The 18,882-nt window shown below is 42.7% G+C and overlaps 3 protein-coding genes across 3 annotated transcripts in view; 1 reads left to right on the forward strand and 2 right to left on the reverse strand.

The window, feature by feature from the left end:
• Positions 1-46: 46 nt before the first annotated feature.
• LOC135433552 (mucolipin-3-like) lies at positions 47-4,047 on the forward strand. The gene is made up of 3 exons (XM_064689677.1): positions 47-723; positions 1,858-2,708; positions 2,770-4,047. Exons 1-3 carry the CDS (start codon positions 322-324, stop codon positions 3,506-3,508), a joined length of 1,992 nt encoding a protein of 663 aa, XP_064545747.1. The 5' UTR covers positions 47-321; the 3' UTR covers positions 3,509-4,047.
• Positions 4,048-7,016: 2,969 nt separating this feature from the next.
• On the reverse strand, positions 7,017-8,461 carry LOC135433562 (uncharacterized). The gene has a single exon (XM_064689695.1). The coding sequence runs from the start codon at positions 8,459-8,461 to the stop codon at positions 8,117-8,119; it is 345 nt and encodes a 114-aa protein (XP_064545765.1). The 3' UTR covers positions 7,017-8,116.
• Positions 8,421-18,882, reverse strand: part of fz2 (frizzled 2) — a 104,485-nt gene continuing 94,023 nt past the window's right edge. Inside the window, exon 7 of the mRNA XM_064689676.1 lies at positions 8,421-10,756. Within this exon, the coding sequence (XP_064545746.1) occupies positions 8,489-10,549 (2,061 nt within the window). The 5' untranslated portion in view covers positions 10,550-10,756 and the 3' untranslated portion in view covers positions 8,421-8,488. The remainder of the gene's footprint in view (positions 10,757-18,882) is intronic.

The following is an 18,882-nucleotide window of genomic DNA, read 5'->3' on the forward strand; positions in this document are numbered from 1 at the left end:
TCGTTTTGATTCAATGACCCAAAAGTATCGAGGGGTTTGGTTACAAAATATCGACCTATCGGGGCGATAACAACATTGACGAAAACAAAGCAATTCGCGTATATATATAATATTTGGCAGTATTTATTATCATTTCGTCAAAAGTCGTCGCAAACGCGCCTCAAACAATCTATATATACACACCCAAGTTTCGTTTGCCTGCTGCGTTAGTGTGGAATTTCTTTTGCATGTTGGAGCGAACACAGCAAAGGAAAATCTCTACACTGAGGCAACAACGCAACACCCTGCGACCTCGAGACGCAGCCAGTGCAATACATTGAAATGCAAAATTACGGCGTTGGAGCTGCTGCTGCTACTGCTGCAGCTCCAACGGTCAAACGCCGTACGGACAGCTATGAGGCTGCACAAAACCATCCACATACGCCCAGCAGCGGCGAGAACTCCCGTTGCGAAAGCGATGAAGAGTATGTAAACACCAGGATCTTGCGGCGACGCATGGAGCTACAGTCGACGCCTGTCGTGACGGTGGCGCCAACATCAGCTACAGCAACAGCCCCAACAACAGCACAGGGTCATGTGGAGCAGCCGGAGTTTCCGGCGGCCACATCCTCGGCCTCATCGTACAACGAGGAGCGCATGCGACGCAAACTTCAATTTTTCTTCATGAATCCCATAGAAAAGTGGCAGGCCCGACGAAAGTTTCCCTATAAATTTGTGGTGCAGGTAAAGTCCACTTACACATATGCACAAATACATGAACATATCTCCCAGCAGCTCATCTGGCTGGGCTTTGTCACGTGATATGAATTTCAATTCCCATGCAAAGGGGCCGAATGCTTAGCTGGTTTATCGAGTCTGTTTGCATGACACATCTCTCAACAATAGCCAGAAAATTAGTTTGTTGTGTGTCTCTATTAATTTTAATTAATACGCTATGTTTGCTTAACGTTCTGCGTGTAATTCCAAGGCACTTAAATCGGGCAGCTATAGAACATTGCAGCTATCTACCTTTTGTTTAAACAATAGCACAGCTTACACACACATTACCTTGCCGTTATCTGGGCGGTCTAACTATAAAAACTGCGTAATACACTTACTTTTAAACTTTTGGGTGTTTACGGCGAACTGTTCAAGAATTACTTAACCACATGATAAATACATAGCTCTACTGGGGATTTTTTTAGTGTCTTTTTGTGGGCATGATTAATAGTTGGTCTGCATTGTTGTTGTTCTTGAATGTTGCAAAAGTTCAAAGCCTAATATAGATTTTATTAAGATATGACATTCTGACGTAGACAGAACGAAACAATTGTCGTATCTATAGACAGCATTTACAGCCAATTATTTAAACTTATCAAGATATAAATATGAACGCCACTTTTCAAAATAGAATATGTCTCAGAGATAGTTCCACGAATAATTGGCGCTAATTTTGGTTTACGTAAGCGAACTAATCAATTGCTTAAGTACCCATTTATATGCATAACATATGTACGTGGGCCTTGCATCGTCTGTAATGCGCTATAAAAGATAACAAGCAAGACGCTTGAATGCGCTTAATCGCATAAATAAGATATTTAGCTAGATTATATGTACATATGCTATAGTATATTAGTTTTTAAAAGTTTGTTATTGGTCTTGTGAAATCAAATTAGGTTTACCATATACAAATAGACAGACAGAACATTGCCCTAGCCCAACGACCCGATCAAGAATATATATTTACATACTCTATTTTACTCTCCGCACATTTCCGTAATCTCTGTAAATAACCGCATATTGGCAGAGTCATTATGTGGCTTTACTTAATTTGAATGAATTACAATTCTTACTGTACCACATTTTTATCGTTTATAGATTGTGAAGATTATTCTGGTGACCATGCAGCTGTGCCTGTTCGCTCACTCGCGCTATAATCACATCAACTATACCTGGGATAATCGTATCGCATTCTCGCACCTGTTTCTCAAGGGTTGGGACTCGTCGCGCGAAGTTGAGAGCTATCCGCCCGCCGTGGGACCTTTTGCGTTGTATGAGAAGACCGAGTTCTTTAATACGGTTCAGTTTGCGGTGGACGGGTATGGCAATATGAGTCGTTCCATTGGACCCTACTATTATCCCACGTCGAATAATACTATGCCACCGCTGACGCTGTGCATGCAAAACTATCGTGAGGGCACAATTTTTGGGTTTAATGAATCCTATATCTTTGATCCGCATATCGATGAGCTGTGCGAGAAACTGCCGCCAAATGTCTCCAGCATTGGTGTGCAGCAATATTTAAGCGATCAGGGTGTGGATGTCAATTTCGCATCGCTGGTAACAGCCGAGCTGACGTTTAAGATCAAAACTGTCAATTTTAAGGCCAACGGCGGTGCGTTGTCTGCTCCCGATTGCTTTAGGTTCGACGTATCCATACTGTTTAACAATCGGGATCACGATGGCCAAGTGCTGTTATCCCTTGATGCGGAGGCAACGCGATTAAAGTGCAAGGGAGACACGGATTTCATTTCGGAAGCGCGTTTCGATGCAATATTGAGAAGTATTCTTAATATCTTTGTGCTAATGACCTGCGCCCTATCCTTTGCCCTCTGCACTCGCGCGCTCTGGAGAGCCTATTTGCTGAAGTGCACCACAAAGAACTTCTTCCGTTCACATTTCGGCAAAGAACTCAGCTTTGATGGTCGTCTGGAGTTTATTAACTTTTGGTTCGTAAAATTCATGGAATCTATTCTATTTCATTTGATTAATGTTTTATTTACCTTATAGGTACATTATGATCATCTTTAATGATGTTCTGCTTATCATTGGTTCGGCACTGAAGGAACAAATCGAAGGCCGTTATATGGTTGTGGATCAGTGGGATACCTGCTCGCTATTTCTGGGCATTGGCAATATGCTGGTGTGGTTTGGTGTGCTGCGCTATTTGGGCTTCTTCAAGACCTACAATGTTGTAATACTCACGCTCAAGAAAGCAGCACCGAAAATTCTTCGGTTTCTCATTGCCGCTCTGCTGATCTATGCGGGTTTCGTATTCTGTGGCTGGCTTATATTGGGGCCCTATCACATGAAGTTCCGATCGTTGGCAACGACCTCCGAGTGCCTGTTTTCGCTGATCAATGGCGACGACATGTTTGCAACGTTCGCGACCCTCTCCAATAAGGCCAACTGGCTGTGGTGGTTCTGTCAGATTTATTTGTACTCTTTCATTTCATTATATATCTATGTGGTGCTATCACTGTTTATAGCTGTTATTATGGACGCATACGATACAATTAAGAAGTACTATAAAGATGGATTTCCCATCTCCGATCTCAAGGCGTTTGTGGGCACTCGCACCGCCGAGGACATTAGCTCTGGTGTATTCATGAACAATTTGGATGACTTTGAGCAGACCAATTTTCTAGATATTATGAGAAGCGTTTGCTGCTGCAGCTGCTGCAAACGTCGCGCGGAACCCACCCAAGGCAATAGCGGCTACACAAGCCTATCTAGTATTATGAAATAGTATGATGCGCCATAGAACTTGCAGGTGTTTTGTTTTAATATCTTGTAGTTTAGTTCAAAATGTTGTTAGCTTGTTGTATTTTGATTTTACTTCCTCTTTTTTTGCCAAAGCATGATCCCTAAAGTACGTACTGTGAGAAATTTCAATAACCCAACTGCCAGCTTCTAAGTGAATTCATTTTTTTTCTAATCCAACAATGACGATACGCGCAGCTGACAAGTTTAGTTAAGTTCAAAGATAATTTTTGATTCGAAACACTATGAAAACAGAAAAAAACAAAACCAACCAAACATCTGTGTGTGATATAAGACAGAAGAACAATAGAAGTAATACTAACATGGTAATTTGTTAGCAATATAGGCTTGCATCGAGATCTTCCATGTGTACAGTGTATCCAAACGAGTTTACGTACAAATAAGAAAGTCACTGGGTTATTCAATTACAATATTCAATTGGATAATCCTATAAGTTTAATCTATTTATGTTTACAATGAAACGCTTGTAAAATATCCAAAAATATAACTGTTGAATCCGTTTAATCCTTTGACGTTTTCCATTTTAATTAAAATTAACTTAAACCAAAGTATAAATGACTTTGGACCCGACCATTGCATATCTAACCATATTTGGTAGATGCCAATTTTGGGTAGAGATTGAATGTAGCCCGTATTTTGTATATGAAAATATTATTGGCTTACAATATTTTCAGCACAACGGGCAATTAAGTAAGTTATAAAATGATTTGTTTCAAGTTTTAAGATTTTTTTAAAAACTTCAAATGGCTATAACTCGAGTATTTAAAATCCGATAGTGGCAATGTTTGGGCGATTTGTAATCGTGGAGGCAATTGGAATCGATCTGCATTAAAAGTTTTCAATTCCAGGACCAAGTCCATTTTCGAGAAAAACGTGATGTAACCCCTTGCCATTTTGGTCAATTTTGGACATCTCCCAGAACCAGGATTTTTGAATGCGAATCGAAGGTCCTGGTCCGTACGAGTCGAAAGAGGTATATCACTCCGATATCGGGCAAAAAATAGCGGAGATATTCAAGTTTTAGGATTTGTCCGAAAATTTAAAATGGCCATAACTCGAGTATTTGAAATCCGATAGTGGAAAGATTGGGCGTTTTGTAATCGTGGAGGTCCTTAGAATCGATTGACATCAAAAACTTTCAATTCCAAGACCAAGTCATTTTTGAGAAAAACGTGATGTAACCCCTTGCCATTTTGGTCAATTTTGGACATCTCCCAGAATCAGGATTTTTGAATGCGAATCGAAGGTCCTGGTCCGTACGAGTCGAAAGAGGTATATCACTCCGATATCGGGCGAAAAATACCCGAGATATTCAAGTTTTTAGATTTTCCGAAAATTGTATATGGCCATAACTCGAGTATTTGAAATCCGATCGCGGACGGCCGTTTTGTAATCGTGGAGGTCTTTAGAATCTTTTAAAGGTCCTTAGGATAATTTTCCAAGAAAATGAGCTTTATTTTCGAAAAGAAAACCAAGGTTTGAACCCAATTCCATTATATTAAATGGAATACGCCTAGAGTCCATAAAAAATCAATTTCGTGTGTCAATCGTATTTCTAATGTTCTGGACTGGAAGTAAATGTTATTCAGCATTGCTAATAAATGGAAGGTACGACCGTTATCACCTTTAATAGCCCATTGACCATTCCATTAATCGGCAAGGGAAACCTCAACCCAAAGCAGAGGATGAGAATCGAACTTTTATGTTAGATTTTATTTTAAATGGTTTCCTTTTGTCAATTACAAATGTATTTAATATTATTTGCGTCTATTGTTGGTTGTTTTTGTATACTTTGTTGTTTTTTGCTTTTTGCTATATTGTTGTTTTTGTTGCTGTACTTAACGAATTTTAGTGACATTTTAGACGTGCATCAAAATCGTTGCACAATTTACAACGGTTTTTTATTTATTTGTTGTTTAACTGCATTTTTGATTTAAAAAATGTTTTGTTTGTTTGTAAATAAAATAATATCTGCATTATTTGTATTGTTAAAGTATTTTATGCCGTTCATTGCGTTTTTTTTTTTAAATATATATAAATATGCATTGTATATATAATTTTTCTTCTGTTTTTTTTTTTGTTTTAATATTTATTTATGTTTTTAAATTACTTTTCACAAAATACAATTCACAACTACACTTGACGTCAAGTTTCTGGTTTCTGTGTAACTTCAACTAATCCATCAATCACCCAGCTATTTCCACGCTCTTCGATCTGAACCCAAATCCGTTATGAGAAATATTTGTTTATTTTAATCTTAATTTTCGTTTTTCATTTTTCATTGGAAAAAATTAAAAAATCGTATACATTCGCAAATTGCAATCAATTTATGTTCATCAATTTAGAAAATTAATTTTCAATCACAAAAAATCAACGTAAAATGGATTAAGAATATTAATCTGTTTTTCGTTTTTTCGTTATTTTTCTTCTTCTTTCTTTTTTTTTTTTTACATTCGCCATTTGACATATCGTTTACGTATATTCGTTACACTTTTTAGCCTTTAATATATAGTATATATTTTATTATTATTCATTATGATAAAAGCGTTAACTATTTACGCCCGAAACTAAAATTTTAAATGTCGAAATGCTAAGATCCCATTGCAGAATACCTTAAACATTTCCCATTTCCAAACTAAACGTACTACTACTAATATTCTTAATGTTATTTCATTTTTTATTTTGTTTTCTATTTTGTTTATTAAGCTTATTAACAACATCGAATAGTACGCGTATTTTTTATTGTTTTTGTTTTCAATATGTATGTAAGTATATTAAACATTGTACGTCATGTAGAGAAATTTGCTAATTAATGTTTACTTTTTGGTTTTCGTTTGTTCTTTTGTTCGCTTAACTTGGAGAGCTTCGTTTTTATGATACGTATAAGTGTAGAGGGTTTCTTGTAAAGGCTCAAAATGCTAAATATCAACAGAAGGACAAATAAAATAAATAAACAAATCAAGCAAAACAACTTCGTTGAAGGTTCCAAGCTGAAATAAAAGTTACTTACTTTACGCAAAAACTCAAAATAAATCAAAAACAAGAACTCATAAGTTTATGGATGTTTCTTTTTTTTTTGTTGTAACTTTTATTACAATTGTTGAATTTTTTCGGGTTTTTATTTGTTTCCGTTTATAGAAATAGTTATAGTTACTAAAACATTACATATAAAGTTGCTATATATTATAATATATATTTAATTAGATGATTTTTGTTTTTGTTTCGTATGTGAAATTGGTTTCAAAATGCCAACAGTTAAATTGTTGGTTTTCCATTCATATATATTTAGATAAATGCATATATGCAAATATTAAATATTAAATAAAAATACAATAGATTTTAATGCATGAAAGATATTTTGCTTGTTTTGGATTTTGTTTACAACTAACAATTACATTTATTTGATACTCTTAGATCAAGTTTTTTACTTTTTACAATTTTCCTTTGCTCTTTAAATGCAAAAATGCCCTCCATTTGGCTGCATTCGAAGTTGGCATAATTTTGTTAATTTGCTTTTTTTTTATTTTTATTTTTTTTCGTTCATTTCTTTGTTATACTGGGGGGAGGAGTTTTTGTAAAAATTAAATTCAGTTTTTGAGCTTAAATGCAGCGCTGCCTTTGACGCTAAAATGCAAATTACTTTTATGTATTTTTTGTTTTGTTTTTAGGTTTAGTTTAGGATGTTAAGTTATAAAAAAAACGATTACAAACTAAGCGCAATTTGAAAATATTTACAAAAAATAGTGCTGGATAATGGCTTAAGTTAGATTAAATAATTTACAAATGCTTTTGCAACACTGTGCGCTCGCGCTCTCTCTCTTTCGATGCAGCGACAGACAGCCCCAAAAAACGCACTCACACAGTTTTCAATGCGAATTCGAAATGTTTATGTTTATATATATATATATATATATGTATATATACGTATATATAAGGTTAAGGTTAATAGTTTTTAGGTAGTTTGATTAAAAGTTACTTGTAATTTCGAAATATGGCTCGTGGCTCTGACTTGGCAGTGTGTGGGGGCAGAGTTGTTATGCTTTTCGCTTTTCGCTTAGCTCTCTCTTTTTTTTTTTGTATGAATTTCTTCTATGTTTTTAATGCAAACTATTGGTATTTCGTTTTCTCAGTCTATTTCGTTGAAGAAACTATTGGAAAGAACCAAAGAAAAGCCGCTCGAATGGCTGCAGAACAAACGCGCGTCCGGTTTCTCGTGCTGCTCGAGAGCCTTTTCCACTCTCGATCTCTTCGCTCGCTCTTGTCTTTGTTGTTGTTGTTGGTAATATTTTAAGGGTTTTCGGACTAGAATCTTATGCAAATAGTTTAAAATCTGTATTGCGCCTTTCTCTAAACAAACTACAGCTACAAATATTAATATGGCATTGCTCTTAAACCTCTGAGAAAGTGACAGGTAAGCACTGAGAGCGTGACAGAGATTGGTAAGCAGAGAGAGAGAGAGAGGGAGAGAGGGAGAGAGGAGAGAGAATGTCCGGTGAGAGGGGAAACTGCACTCTTACAGCTGACTAAAGCTGCTCGTTGAGACCCAGTGCGCGGTGTCCGGGCGTACCATTAACTATATGGGACCGTAGTCGCTCAACGCCTGCCCCGGATGCTGAGAGCCGGGTCCGCCGGGCAGGGTTACCACCACAGAGACGGCTCGCGAATCTATAACGGAACCAGGCGCTGTGCTCTGGCCACCACCACCAACACCACCACCACCACCGCCGCCACCGCCGCCGCCGCCATTGACATTGCCGTAGACATTGACGGGTGGGCCGCCGTTGGCGCCACCGCCTTGTAACAAGCTGCCAGGAGGAGCTCCCATGCCAGACATACCGCCGCCGCCAACCGTACTATTGCTCATGCCCGCCGTGCTCATCAGTGTGCCGTGACCACCCAGCACGCTGCCGCCACCCATGGTTGAAGCTCCTCCCGACTCTCCATGTCATACATGGCTGGCCGCTGGCTGCTTGAGAACGTGGTGGTGCAAATGGTGGTGGCTCGTGGAGGCCACCGAGGCACCGCCTGCCTGTGTGTAGGGCGTGGCCAGCAGAGAGCCCGCCGCCGAGCCAACGGGCATGCCCATGCCGGAGCCCGCATACGGATGCGGAATAGGCGGCCTTTGTTTGATCAATGCCTGATTGGCGCCCGTGCGATCTGGCGCACCGAACAGTCGCCGCCAGAAGCGGCGCCAGCTCTCGAGCGTCTTGCCCGACCAGATCCATACGCCGGACGTGATGCCCACGGCCAGAGCCATAAAATACTTGAGCATAAGCACGGAATAGAGCGGCTTCTTGCCGGGTCCCTTGACCTGGGCACAGGGGCAAGCCAAGGCCTTGATCCAATCCTCGAAGTAGGCCGCTTCGTACAGATAACATCCGATGACAATTGTCGCCGGCACTGTGTACAGCACCGAGAAGATGCCGATGCGTATCATGAGCTTCTCCAGCTTGTCTGCCTTGACGCCGGCGCCAACGCCGCCCTGTTGCTTGATTACGGAGCGAATTCTGAAGAGCGAGACAAAGCCGGCCATGAGGAAGGTGGTGCCGATGACGAGGTAAACGAACAGCGGTGCCAGCACAAACGTCTTCAGATGATCCGGATTCAGATTGCCCACATAGCAAATGCCCAGAATGGGATCGCCATCCACGGCGGAGAGCAGGAGCACGGCAACCGATTGCACTGTGGGTATTAGCCAGGCGGCCAAATGGAAGTACTGCGAGTGCTTGGTGATCGCCTCGTTGCCCCATTTGAGGCCAGCGGCGAGGAACCAGGTGAAGCTCAAGATGACCCACCAAATGGACGAGGCCATGCCGAAGAAGTAGGTGAGCAGAAAGACCAGAGTGCACGAGTGCGGACCCGTCGAGCTCTCCCGCAGCAGGCGTCCATCGCAGGCGATCTCCTCGTTCTGGAGGAAGTTGCGGGACAGGTAGCCGACGGCGACCATGAAATAGCAGGCGGACAGAAAGACAATGGGACGTTCCGGGTACTTAAACCTTTCGGTGTCTATGATGAATGTGGTTAGGGTCATGAGGGTGCTGCAGAAGCATAGGCCCGACCACAGGGCGATCCACAGGCCGGCGAAGTCCTTTTCGTCGTTGGTGAAGAACGGACCCTTGCACGGTATGGCGCAGTTTGGCACGCCGGCGATCCTTTGCACAGTTAGGTTCATGTACCAGTGATGGTGCAGCATGGGCGACTGCTGCATGAGCTGTTCCTTCCCCAGGACGATCAGCGGCGAGCGGCACGAGCACGTGCACTCCTTTCCGTTTGCCTTTTCTCCTAGGGGATTTTGGCAGTTTTTTGAATTCTTGCCCTTGCACTTGTTCGCCGTCGCCGAGGAGCCACCGGAGCCACCACTGCCGCCGCCCTGTTTGCGCTTGCCGCCAGATCCGGTACCGGAACCGCTGCCACCGCCGCCGCCGCCGCCTCCCGTGCCGCTGCCCGCCTCCGTGTAGGATGGCTGCTCCATGCACAGGTTCTCGGGATCGCCGTGCAGCGGCAAGTGCTCGCACGCCATCCGCTCCGGCCACTCGAAGCTGTACTGCTGCATGATGGGCGCACAGCCGGAACGGGCACGTTCACACACGCTGCGGCAGACTGGGAGGGGCTTGTGGTATTCCTCCAGGCAGATGGGCGTGTACATGCTGCACAGGAAGAACTTCAGATCCGGCGAGCATTTGATCTCGACCAGCGGCCAGAACTGATGCACCTCGAGGCCCGCCTCGTCCTGCGTCTCGTGATTCATTTCGTTGGGGAACGATGTCATATTGTAGCCAATGCCGCGGCACATGGGCGTCGTGATTTCCTCGCAGCGCGAGTTGGGATCCTTCGGTATGACCGGCACACCGTAGCCGGGCGCCGGGCTCACGTCCATCGAGTGCGAGTGCGAGCCCATGCCCATGTGGCCTCCGCCTCCTCCGTTGTCCGTCATGTGCTGTAGGCTGTCCGCCCGGGCGACGGCCGTTAGCAGCAGCAGCGTTGCCAGACTAATAATGTGTTTCATTGTTGTGCGAAGCTGTTAGCTTTTGTCAATGTGTGCGAGTTTCAACTCTGCGTTGTCTCTTTTTTCTATCTCTCTCTTTCACACGCTCCTGCGGCGCGATTCGCTTATTTCCTAAAAGCGTTTGGAGCGAGCCGAATTTTCTTTTCAAGGATTTTCTTCTTCTGCACAGCGTCAAATTGCCAGCGCTTGACAAACGGCGTGGCCTAGCTGTAATAATAAAAAAAAGAGAAAGGCTATGAATTAGAAATAAATAAATATTATTAATTAAATTTGTATTGGTTACAAAATCCTTTTTGAATAGCTTTGGCCTTCGACTTAAGCATGCACTCGCCGGGGGTTCGAACCAGGATCTTCACTTTTCAGTGGGTGGATCATGTTATTAGTTAATAGCACGGCAAATCAACGAGCTTTCCTTAGCACAAAGAAACCATTTGCGCTCTACGCTGAAAAATAGGTCTAGACCTAGGCAGAGCCAAATTTTGACTGAGTTTCACAATCTAAATTTCAACAAAATGTTGCACAGATGGAAATAAATTGTTGTTGGAGCTGCTGATGAGGCGTCGACAAGTTGCAACTGCTCTTTCCTGTCGTGTTGCGACCCCCTCCTCGTTCTTTTGTGCTTCATTTGTTTCAATTGGAGCGACACTTGGGCGACATCGAAATGTCACATGTCAACCCTTCCGCCAATATTTGCTGACGCTGCTGGAACCCGAAACCGGGCAATGGGCAATGGGCAATGGGCAATGGGCAACTGCTGACCAAGAGGCGCATCAATCAAAATCAGTGATTTTTATTAAATTTGACGGCGTCTGCTGGTCGCCAGCCGTGGAAGCTGCTGATGTACTCAAATCAACTGCAAAAGGGTGTGAAAATTTAAGGGGAAAGTGGCAAAGGGTTGTCATGATGCTGTGTGATGAAGCAGAAATTAATTCAAGACAATTGCTCACTTGATGACACACGCACAGCTGCCAGTTGGAGTCAGCAAGAGTCCGGGGCAGCGTTGCGTGACCAGCGTTGCCACCTGACGTGAGGCAACAGTGGAAACTGTGTCAGCTCTGGATATCGATGTCGATGTCGATCTCGATGCCAACATTCTGCGGTCTTTGCGAAGCAGAAAAAAAAAGATGATGCTGTGTGAGAACTCAGGCGAAAATTGACAGCTGGCCAAGCTGGGCGTCGCCTCAAGTGAAGGGCGCTTAAGCAGCTAGAGCCAAGTACAAGTGGCAAATGGCAAGTGGCAAGTGGCAAGTGTCAAATGACATACATATTTGTGGCTTTTGTGGGCAGCTCCTGCAGCCAGCAGGAGATGCGTGTGGTCCGGCGGCAACAAGCGAATTTTCGTGCTGCAAAAGCTTTAAGGGCAACAAAGCAAAACTGTCAACGGCAGCTGCAAATCGTTGTCTGTGTCCTTTTTGTCCGACATTGTTGTTATTTTTTAAATGAATGACGTTTTAATTAATAACATTTTGTGCTGCATGTCAACCCCCAGAAACGAGTCTCCCTTCAGTCGGGCGCGTCGCTCAAGTGCTTTTTTGGGGGGAAGGGGAGGGGCTTCATTGTAGCTGTTGCTGGCTGCTGCCTGAAACATTTTTCGTGTAAAACTGTTTGCCAAGCACTTCAAAATAATTAAGTAAATAACGCTGCCAAAATGGGGAAATGCCAAGTGTTGTTGTACATAGTTGCTGTTGTTGCCCCCCCCAAAAAAATAAACGTCGAAATACAATAGGGAAATGTGGGCGTAGCAAATAGTGCAATGCATTCTCATTCTCAATTACTCAGCTCAGCTATCGATTACAGCGTTCCTTGTCAGTGTTGCATAACGATCGCATCCTATCGATAGCCGATTACTCCTAGGGATGAGCAATAATCGAGATCTTATCATTGATTCGGTCAGTTGGGTAGAAATTGAACTTACATTCGATTAGTGAAAATCAATTATGTGCAGACCTTTCAATTCCAACTAAAGGCTTACAATACATATACACGCTAGCCTACATAAATATACATATGTACACACGCATGTACTTCGCCCATTTAAATACGTGACCAAAATGGACGACAAGTCCAAAGAAAGAAGTCAAGCAGCATGGGTAAAAGGAAAAACACGTCCACTTCAACTTTTATAGTGGATCCAAGGTATGAAAACATTTGTTTGGGATGGCCTAAAAAGAACAACAACACGCCCTTATTATGGTTACCGTTGCCGTTCATGTTGTTCTCGTTGTTGTTGTTGCTACAGTATCAAGTGGCATAGAAGTCACCCATTTGGATTGGTTCCATAGCCGTTCGCCCTCTATGATTGCCTACGAACTTAGCCCAACTAATAAGTACTCGCAGTTCTCTACATGTGTTCATGGGAAATGGCTTGGAAATAATAACAAACGTGCCTCGACGTGCCTCTTTCGCAGCTAAACAGAAAATGCATAAATATTGCGTTTAATAGAGAGAGAGAGAGAGAGAGAGAGAGAGAGAGAGAGAGAGAGAGACAACAAAATATAGAAAATGTCTCAAGTGGTCGTCGTCCAGCCGAGGTCCATGGAAAGTGGTAGCTAAATATGTTTGTGTTTGTCTTGGCCCCGATCGCCACTCGCCCGTCCGTCCGACCATATGGCATGTTTATTTAGTGATTTGTTGTTTCTCGAGCTAAAAATGCGACTCATATTGTTTATTTAATTGTTAACAAGCGTGCGAGTCGGAGCTCGTTACAAGTAACAAATTATTACCAACAAACGGCAAAACTAAGCCCCATTGCCCATGCCCAGACCAGGCCAGACGAGACCCATGACTTGAAGACCCGGTCGCCGGCATTGCATTCATTTTGCAAATCATGCAGCACAACAAGAAGTCGAGTCTAGAATTTATACAAAATCACGCTGCCAACAAGTCTCAACGATGTTTGCACAAGCTCTCGAACCGAACCAGCCGAGGCTGGCCATGTTTACCCAAGACTTGACACGGCCAAAGAGCAGGGAGAGAGAGAGACTCTGCTAGAGAGATCGTTGCAGAGATCGCCGGCGATATGCGTGCGTGCGTGCCAAAGCGGTTGGAAATTGGTGAATGGCTGCGCTTCAATGCAGTAAAGAGGCCAGCTCCGGAACGAGCCACAGCCAGCCATGGCCAGCCATCATCAACAGCATCAGCAATGCAGACGTTGGCGGAAGCTGTGACCAAAGTTGGTAGCCAGGCAGGCAGCGACAAGCGACAACTACAACTACAACTACAACTTGACTGTTTTAATTAAACAAACAAGGCGCAGGCGCAGCCAGCGAAAACGAGTGACAAACAAACATACAAGCTGGACAAAAGACAGAGACATACAACAGGTAGCGAGTGATGTTTGCTTTATAAACTGGGTACAGTTGACACCCGTTCATGTGCAAATGCGATAACAGTGTTGCGAAATGTAAACACTAAAAAACTAACAGTAAACATATATCGATAAGCTACTAAATGTTGCCTTCAGAGCAATTATTAAATGTTACAGTTAAACTTTTTGTTATGAGCTTGAAAGGCGCCATCAAAAGCACCACTTACCAATGATTTTACAGGTACAGTTGACACCCGTGCATGTGCAAATGCGATAACAGTGTTGCGAAACGTAAACACTAAACAAACTAACAGTAAGTATATATCGATAAACTACTAAGTGTTGCCTTCAGAGCAATTATAAAATGTTACAGTTAAACTTTTTGTTATGAACTTGAAAGGCGCCATCAAAAGAATCACTTCCCAACTATTTTACAGGTACAGTTGACCCCCAGACAGATAACACAAAGCAGAGACTGTGAAGTGGTTGATAAAGAAAGCCGTGATGAGCAATTAGACTGTAATCAACAGCATTCACTTTGGCTAGCGAATCTATTCATAGACTTGCGCTAATCGATAACTTATCGTCTGCTCCAATGGAGCCAATCAATCAAAACGTCTGTAAAAAGGGCCTTCATACAAAACGGTTGCCTGAATGTTTGGGCCATGGAACGAAACGAAACGAAACGGCACGAAACGGCACGAAACGGAAAAAACTTGCAAACCACAGAGCACTTAAACTTTTCTATGGACCGCTGCACACAAAGAAGCGTTGAAGCATCAGCAACAGGAGCAACAACAACTGCTTCACAGAGCACAGGTGCAACAGCACCTCCCCCCAGGCCAGCAAAATGGAAAAAAAATTGAAGAAAATATATACCTGGAGTTGGCCTTGGCTTCTGCACAAGCAAAACCGCGAAAATCAATTGAAAAACTCACAGCCAAAGGAACAAAAGTGCAGCGGGAGGAGCAGCTGCATCATTTGTGGGTGAGTCAGGGGGGGAAAGGGACAGGGGACAGGCAACTGAACTGTTTGACTTGTTGGCTCAACGTCGGCGGCATCAAAAAGCGCGTAGCGGCGCAAAATGAAAACAGTTTGTCGACTGTCGGCAGAGCCGGCGCTGAGCGGGGGTCGGCGCAATGAAAAATGAAAAACTTTACCCGGCAGTCGAGCTGGCACGGCGCACCTCACCTGCCCCCGCAACCGCAAAGTCAATGCAGACAAGTTCCATGACCTTACAAACGCAGCAGAAACAAATACTGTAAGCAACTGCCACAGCTGGCACACGGCGTGTCCTGTGTGTGGGTTGCTTGGTTTCAGTCCTGTGCGGGTGCTTGTTTTTTTTTTCGCCCAGCTTTGGCGAACGTCAAACGTAATAAACAAAACTGGCTCAAGAATTTTACGCGTCCGCGTCCGCCCATTAAAATCATTGACATTTAAATGCGCATTTGTTGTGACGCTACCGCCGCCAGCGGGCGCCAGGATACACTTTTGCTACTTTTGAGGTTTGCTTAGAATAGCTGGCGAATTCGAGAATTCGCTCAGTTGCAGAGTTGATGCGGAGTTTGGAGTGCTCTCTGCAGGCTTTTGCGCTTTGATGTTTTCTATTGTATGTGTCTGTGTGTGTGTGTGTGTGTTGATGCTGCCTTTGTTGCTTTGTGCGGTGCATACAAATTGAATGTGTATACGGCTGTGTGTGTGTGTGTGTATTTGTGTAGCGCCCACTGGCGGCAAGCAGCTGCAACGCTGGCTATCATTAAATGCTCTTTGGCTCAAAGTTGCCGTTGTAACTGTTGTTGTTTTTTTTTGTGCTTTACAATTAAATTTTAATTAAGTGGACAGAAGGATTTATTTCCCTCTCGCTCCTGCCCGCTGCCGTTCTTTAGTTTGTATTTAGAGTGCTGCCCTCCCTTTCAACTCCATTGAGCTTTGGCTTTGCTGCTTATGATGATTTGAGCGTCTCTCTAGGGATCGCATTTGAGGCTTTTTGTTGTGATGAATTATGTAATGAGGCAAATGTATAAATTATAGTTAAAGCAGATAATGTTGAGCAAGTTGTGGACCCACAGAGAACTTTGAGCGATTTGCAATGTTCATTGTAAGGCAACATAAATAACAATGCGACAGAAATTCTTCATGTTTTTTTTTTTACCCTTACCGAACTGCTTTTGCCGAGGGGTTGATTTCAGCTGCTGTCGTTCCACTTTTCGAGCTGCGAGAGTGTTTTCTATTATTAAATTTTTTGCACAAACTGTTCGGGGGCTAAATGACACCGCAGAAAAAATAAAAAGGACAAAGTGACAGGCGTTGAGAGTTTTTGGGTGACTCTGCCGGCGGGTGGGGGGTGGTTTCCGACAACAGGACGACCGGACGGGCAGGACGGGCAGGACGCGACGGGACAGGCAACAAAAACATGAAAATAAAATTAAACTTCCGATTTCTTTGCCTTGTTGTCTTGGCAAAAGGCAGCAGCAGCAAATTTTGCTAATAACAACGCAACGAGTGCAGCTGCAACGGCTTGAGGATGAGGGTGTGACCAAGGGGGGAGCGGGGGGGGGGGGGGGCAGGCTGCGGGCCAGGAGGGTTGCAAAGGGATGTGAACCGTCGGCTGGTTGACTAAATACAAAAGAGTGTCAAGTGTCGCTAAAAAGGCATTACATGTGGGTGTCCTCTGGCCCTCTGCCCCTCTCTTTCACACACACACACACACACACACACGCAGACACTCTTTCTCTGTCGCTCTGTTTTCCTCGGTCCTTGCTCACGTTTCCCTGGGCTCGGCAGATTTATTTTTCATATATGGAAATTTTGCTGGATGAGCAAGCGTTTTATTTTGACAGTTGGTCTGCATTTTAACCCTTCGCCATCGTAGCACACTTTTCAGGGGACTCCGGGAAAAAAAAAAACAATTAAAAACGAATTGCCTTTGCATTCACTCGTTTTGTCATTCCGGCCAGTGCCAGGGAAATTTGTGGAAAAATTAAAGACAAGCAGAAATTAACTACCCGCCACAAAGGAAATTGAATGCAAGTGCCGGGAGGTGATTTCTTTTTATGATGGAACGAGGCCTCAGCACGGCATTGGAGTCGTAAATTAGAGGAGTGCCAGCATGAAAACCATAAATTTTACGACCTCTTGAGTGAGAAGCAATAAAGAAGTTACATACGAGAACAAGTCGGAAGCAAATATTACCAAGAATTTTTAAGGCATTTTTATAATATCGATTAATATCTAAATTATTCAAATGCAATACGTATTTATTGTTTATTATTGTTTATTATTTATTTTCCTTGAGTTATTTTCCTTGAATTATTTTATGACAACCAATTTGGTTTTATTTGACATTTAGAATTTCATGTTTATTTTTATATGATTTTTATTATATTTTCGACAGCAACAAGAAAATGTTTATTGCCATTTTAAAAGCCGGCCATTTGTGCCTCTCGATGATTTACATTTATGGCGTTTAATAATCGACTGCGTTTTATGGCTAATTTGTTGGTGGCAAACGCATATTGGAATCGTAAATGCATTCGAGCGGTATAAATGCTTAAATTATTATGTACGTGTATTTGTTGATGCAATTGAAATTGCATAGAGCAGCAGCTGATGGTGGCCGGAGGCGATTTTACGGCGTGTTTTTTTATGGCAATTAAAGAAGCGCACTAAAACGTTCGGGTCCAATGTGATTACGGTTGACATTGACACAGAGAGAAACTTGTTTCTAGAGAAGTTCATGCCTTGTCTCTGGCAATAGCACACACACACACACACACAATTTTTATGGCCATTTGAATGCGTCAAACTAACGACCTGTGGCCACATGAATGATGCATGTTACGAGCTATACGAGCTCTACGAGCTGTACGAGAATCGTATCTGGGTATCTATGTAGTTCTGGGCTAACAATTTAGCGTGTTTGTCCCGAGTCCGAGCTTCTCCCCAACAACGCACAAACATTTTTAGTGCCATTTTGTCGTCGACTATAACAACCCATTGCAATGCTCCTCCCCTCCCCTCCCCTCCCCTCCCCACCCACAACACGCATGTGTTATGCACACGTATTAATTAATGTCTGTGTGGAAATTAAGTGAAATATATATACACACATATATATCTGCAACATGCTCGCACTTGTATACACATACACACACATATATCTATATATTCATATAGATGCGTTGCGAGGATGTTCTCGTCATCATCATTATCATTATCATCATCATCGCTGCTGTTGTTCATCTCTGTCGTCGACGACTATGTGACAAAATGTCGCTGACATGGATAATTAATGGTCTGTCAAGAGGGGGGGAGTAGGTGGAGGTGTGTGTGTGTGTAACCTCTGGCTCCTGTAGCTGCTCCTGTTGTGCTCTTAATTGCTTGTTCTGAGCCTTGACTGGGACTACCTGCCCAGCAGCACGGTAGAGCTTCACTATTAACAACTAGTTGGAAAATCTAATAAACTGAAATTCTCGCAAATTTTCCCAACCTTTCAAGCCATGTTTGCCTGTAGCCAGCGAGTTTTTGCCCATTTCAGAAGCCAACATTATTTATTTTGTTCTTGTCAGAGCTAAAAACAAATATTAGAAGTTATATTAAACAATTAGCTGCTTTTGGCATTAATTGTTTGTACGTTCTAGAGAATTTATGGCCATTTTTTTTTGTTTGCCACAAATGAATTTAACGTGATTAGCAACAATGTTGCCAGGCGCCGTTGGCGTTAGATGTTGCGGCAACATTGTTGCTGCTATAATAAATTTGTGCATTTGAATGCAATGCAAACAATTCACAATTGCTCAACAATATTTTCTTGTGGCTCATAAATTTAGCTTTTTATTAATTGTTGTTTTTTTCTTGTTTGTTTATTTATTTAGCTATTTAGCTTGACTTTGAATTTAGGAGTTTGGTCTGGCGAATTTTTGTTTGGGCTTTTTTTTCGCCTTGACGTCTCGATGTCTGGTTTGTATTTCAATGCCATAAATTTGTCGCCGCTGTTCTGAGAAAATACGCTGACTATTTTATACAC

This window comes from Drosophila montana, unplaced genomic scaffold (genome assembly GCF_035044405.1).
Source record: "Drosophila montana isolate Dmon_TW-CO22-7 unplaced genomic scaffold, ASM3504440v1 contig_3218_1, whole genome shotgun sequence".
Taxonomy (NCBI): domain Eukaryota; kingdom Metazoa; phylum Arthropoda; class Insecta; order Diptera; family Drosophilidae; genus Drosophila; species Drosophila montana.

Coding starts and splice junctions, on each gene's coding strand:
- LOC135433562 (XM_064689695.1), bottom strand. CDS start 8,461: ATGGGTGGCGGCAGCGTGCTGGGTGGTCACGGCACACTGATGAGCACG.
- LOC135433552 (XM_064689677.1), top strand. CDS start 322: ATGCAAAATTACGGCGTTGGAGCTGCTGCTGCTACTGCTGCAGCTCCA. Junction 724..1,857: donor CCTATAAATTTGTGGTGCAG/GTAAAGTCCACT, acceptor TATCGTTTATAG/ATTGTGAAGATTATTCTGGT. Junction 2,709..2,769: donor CTGGAGTTTATTAACTTTTG/GTTCGTAAAATT, acceptor TTTACCTTATAG/GTACATTATGATCATCTTTA.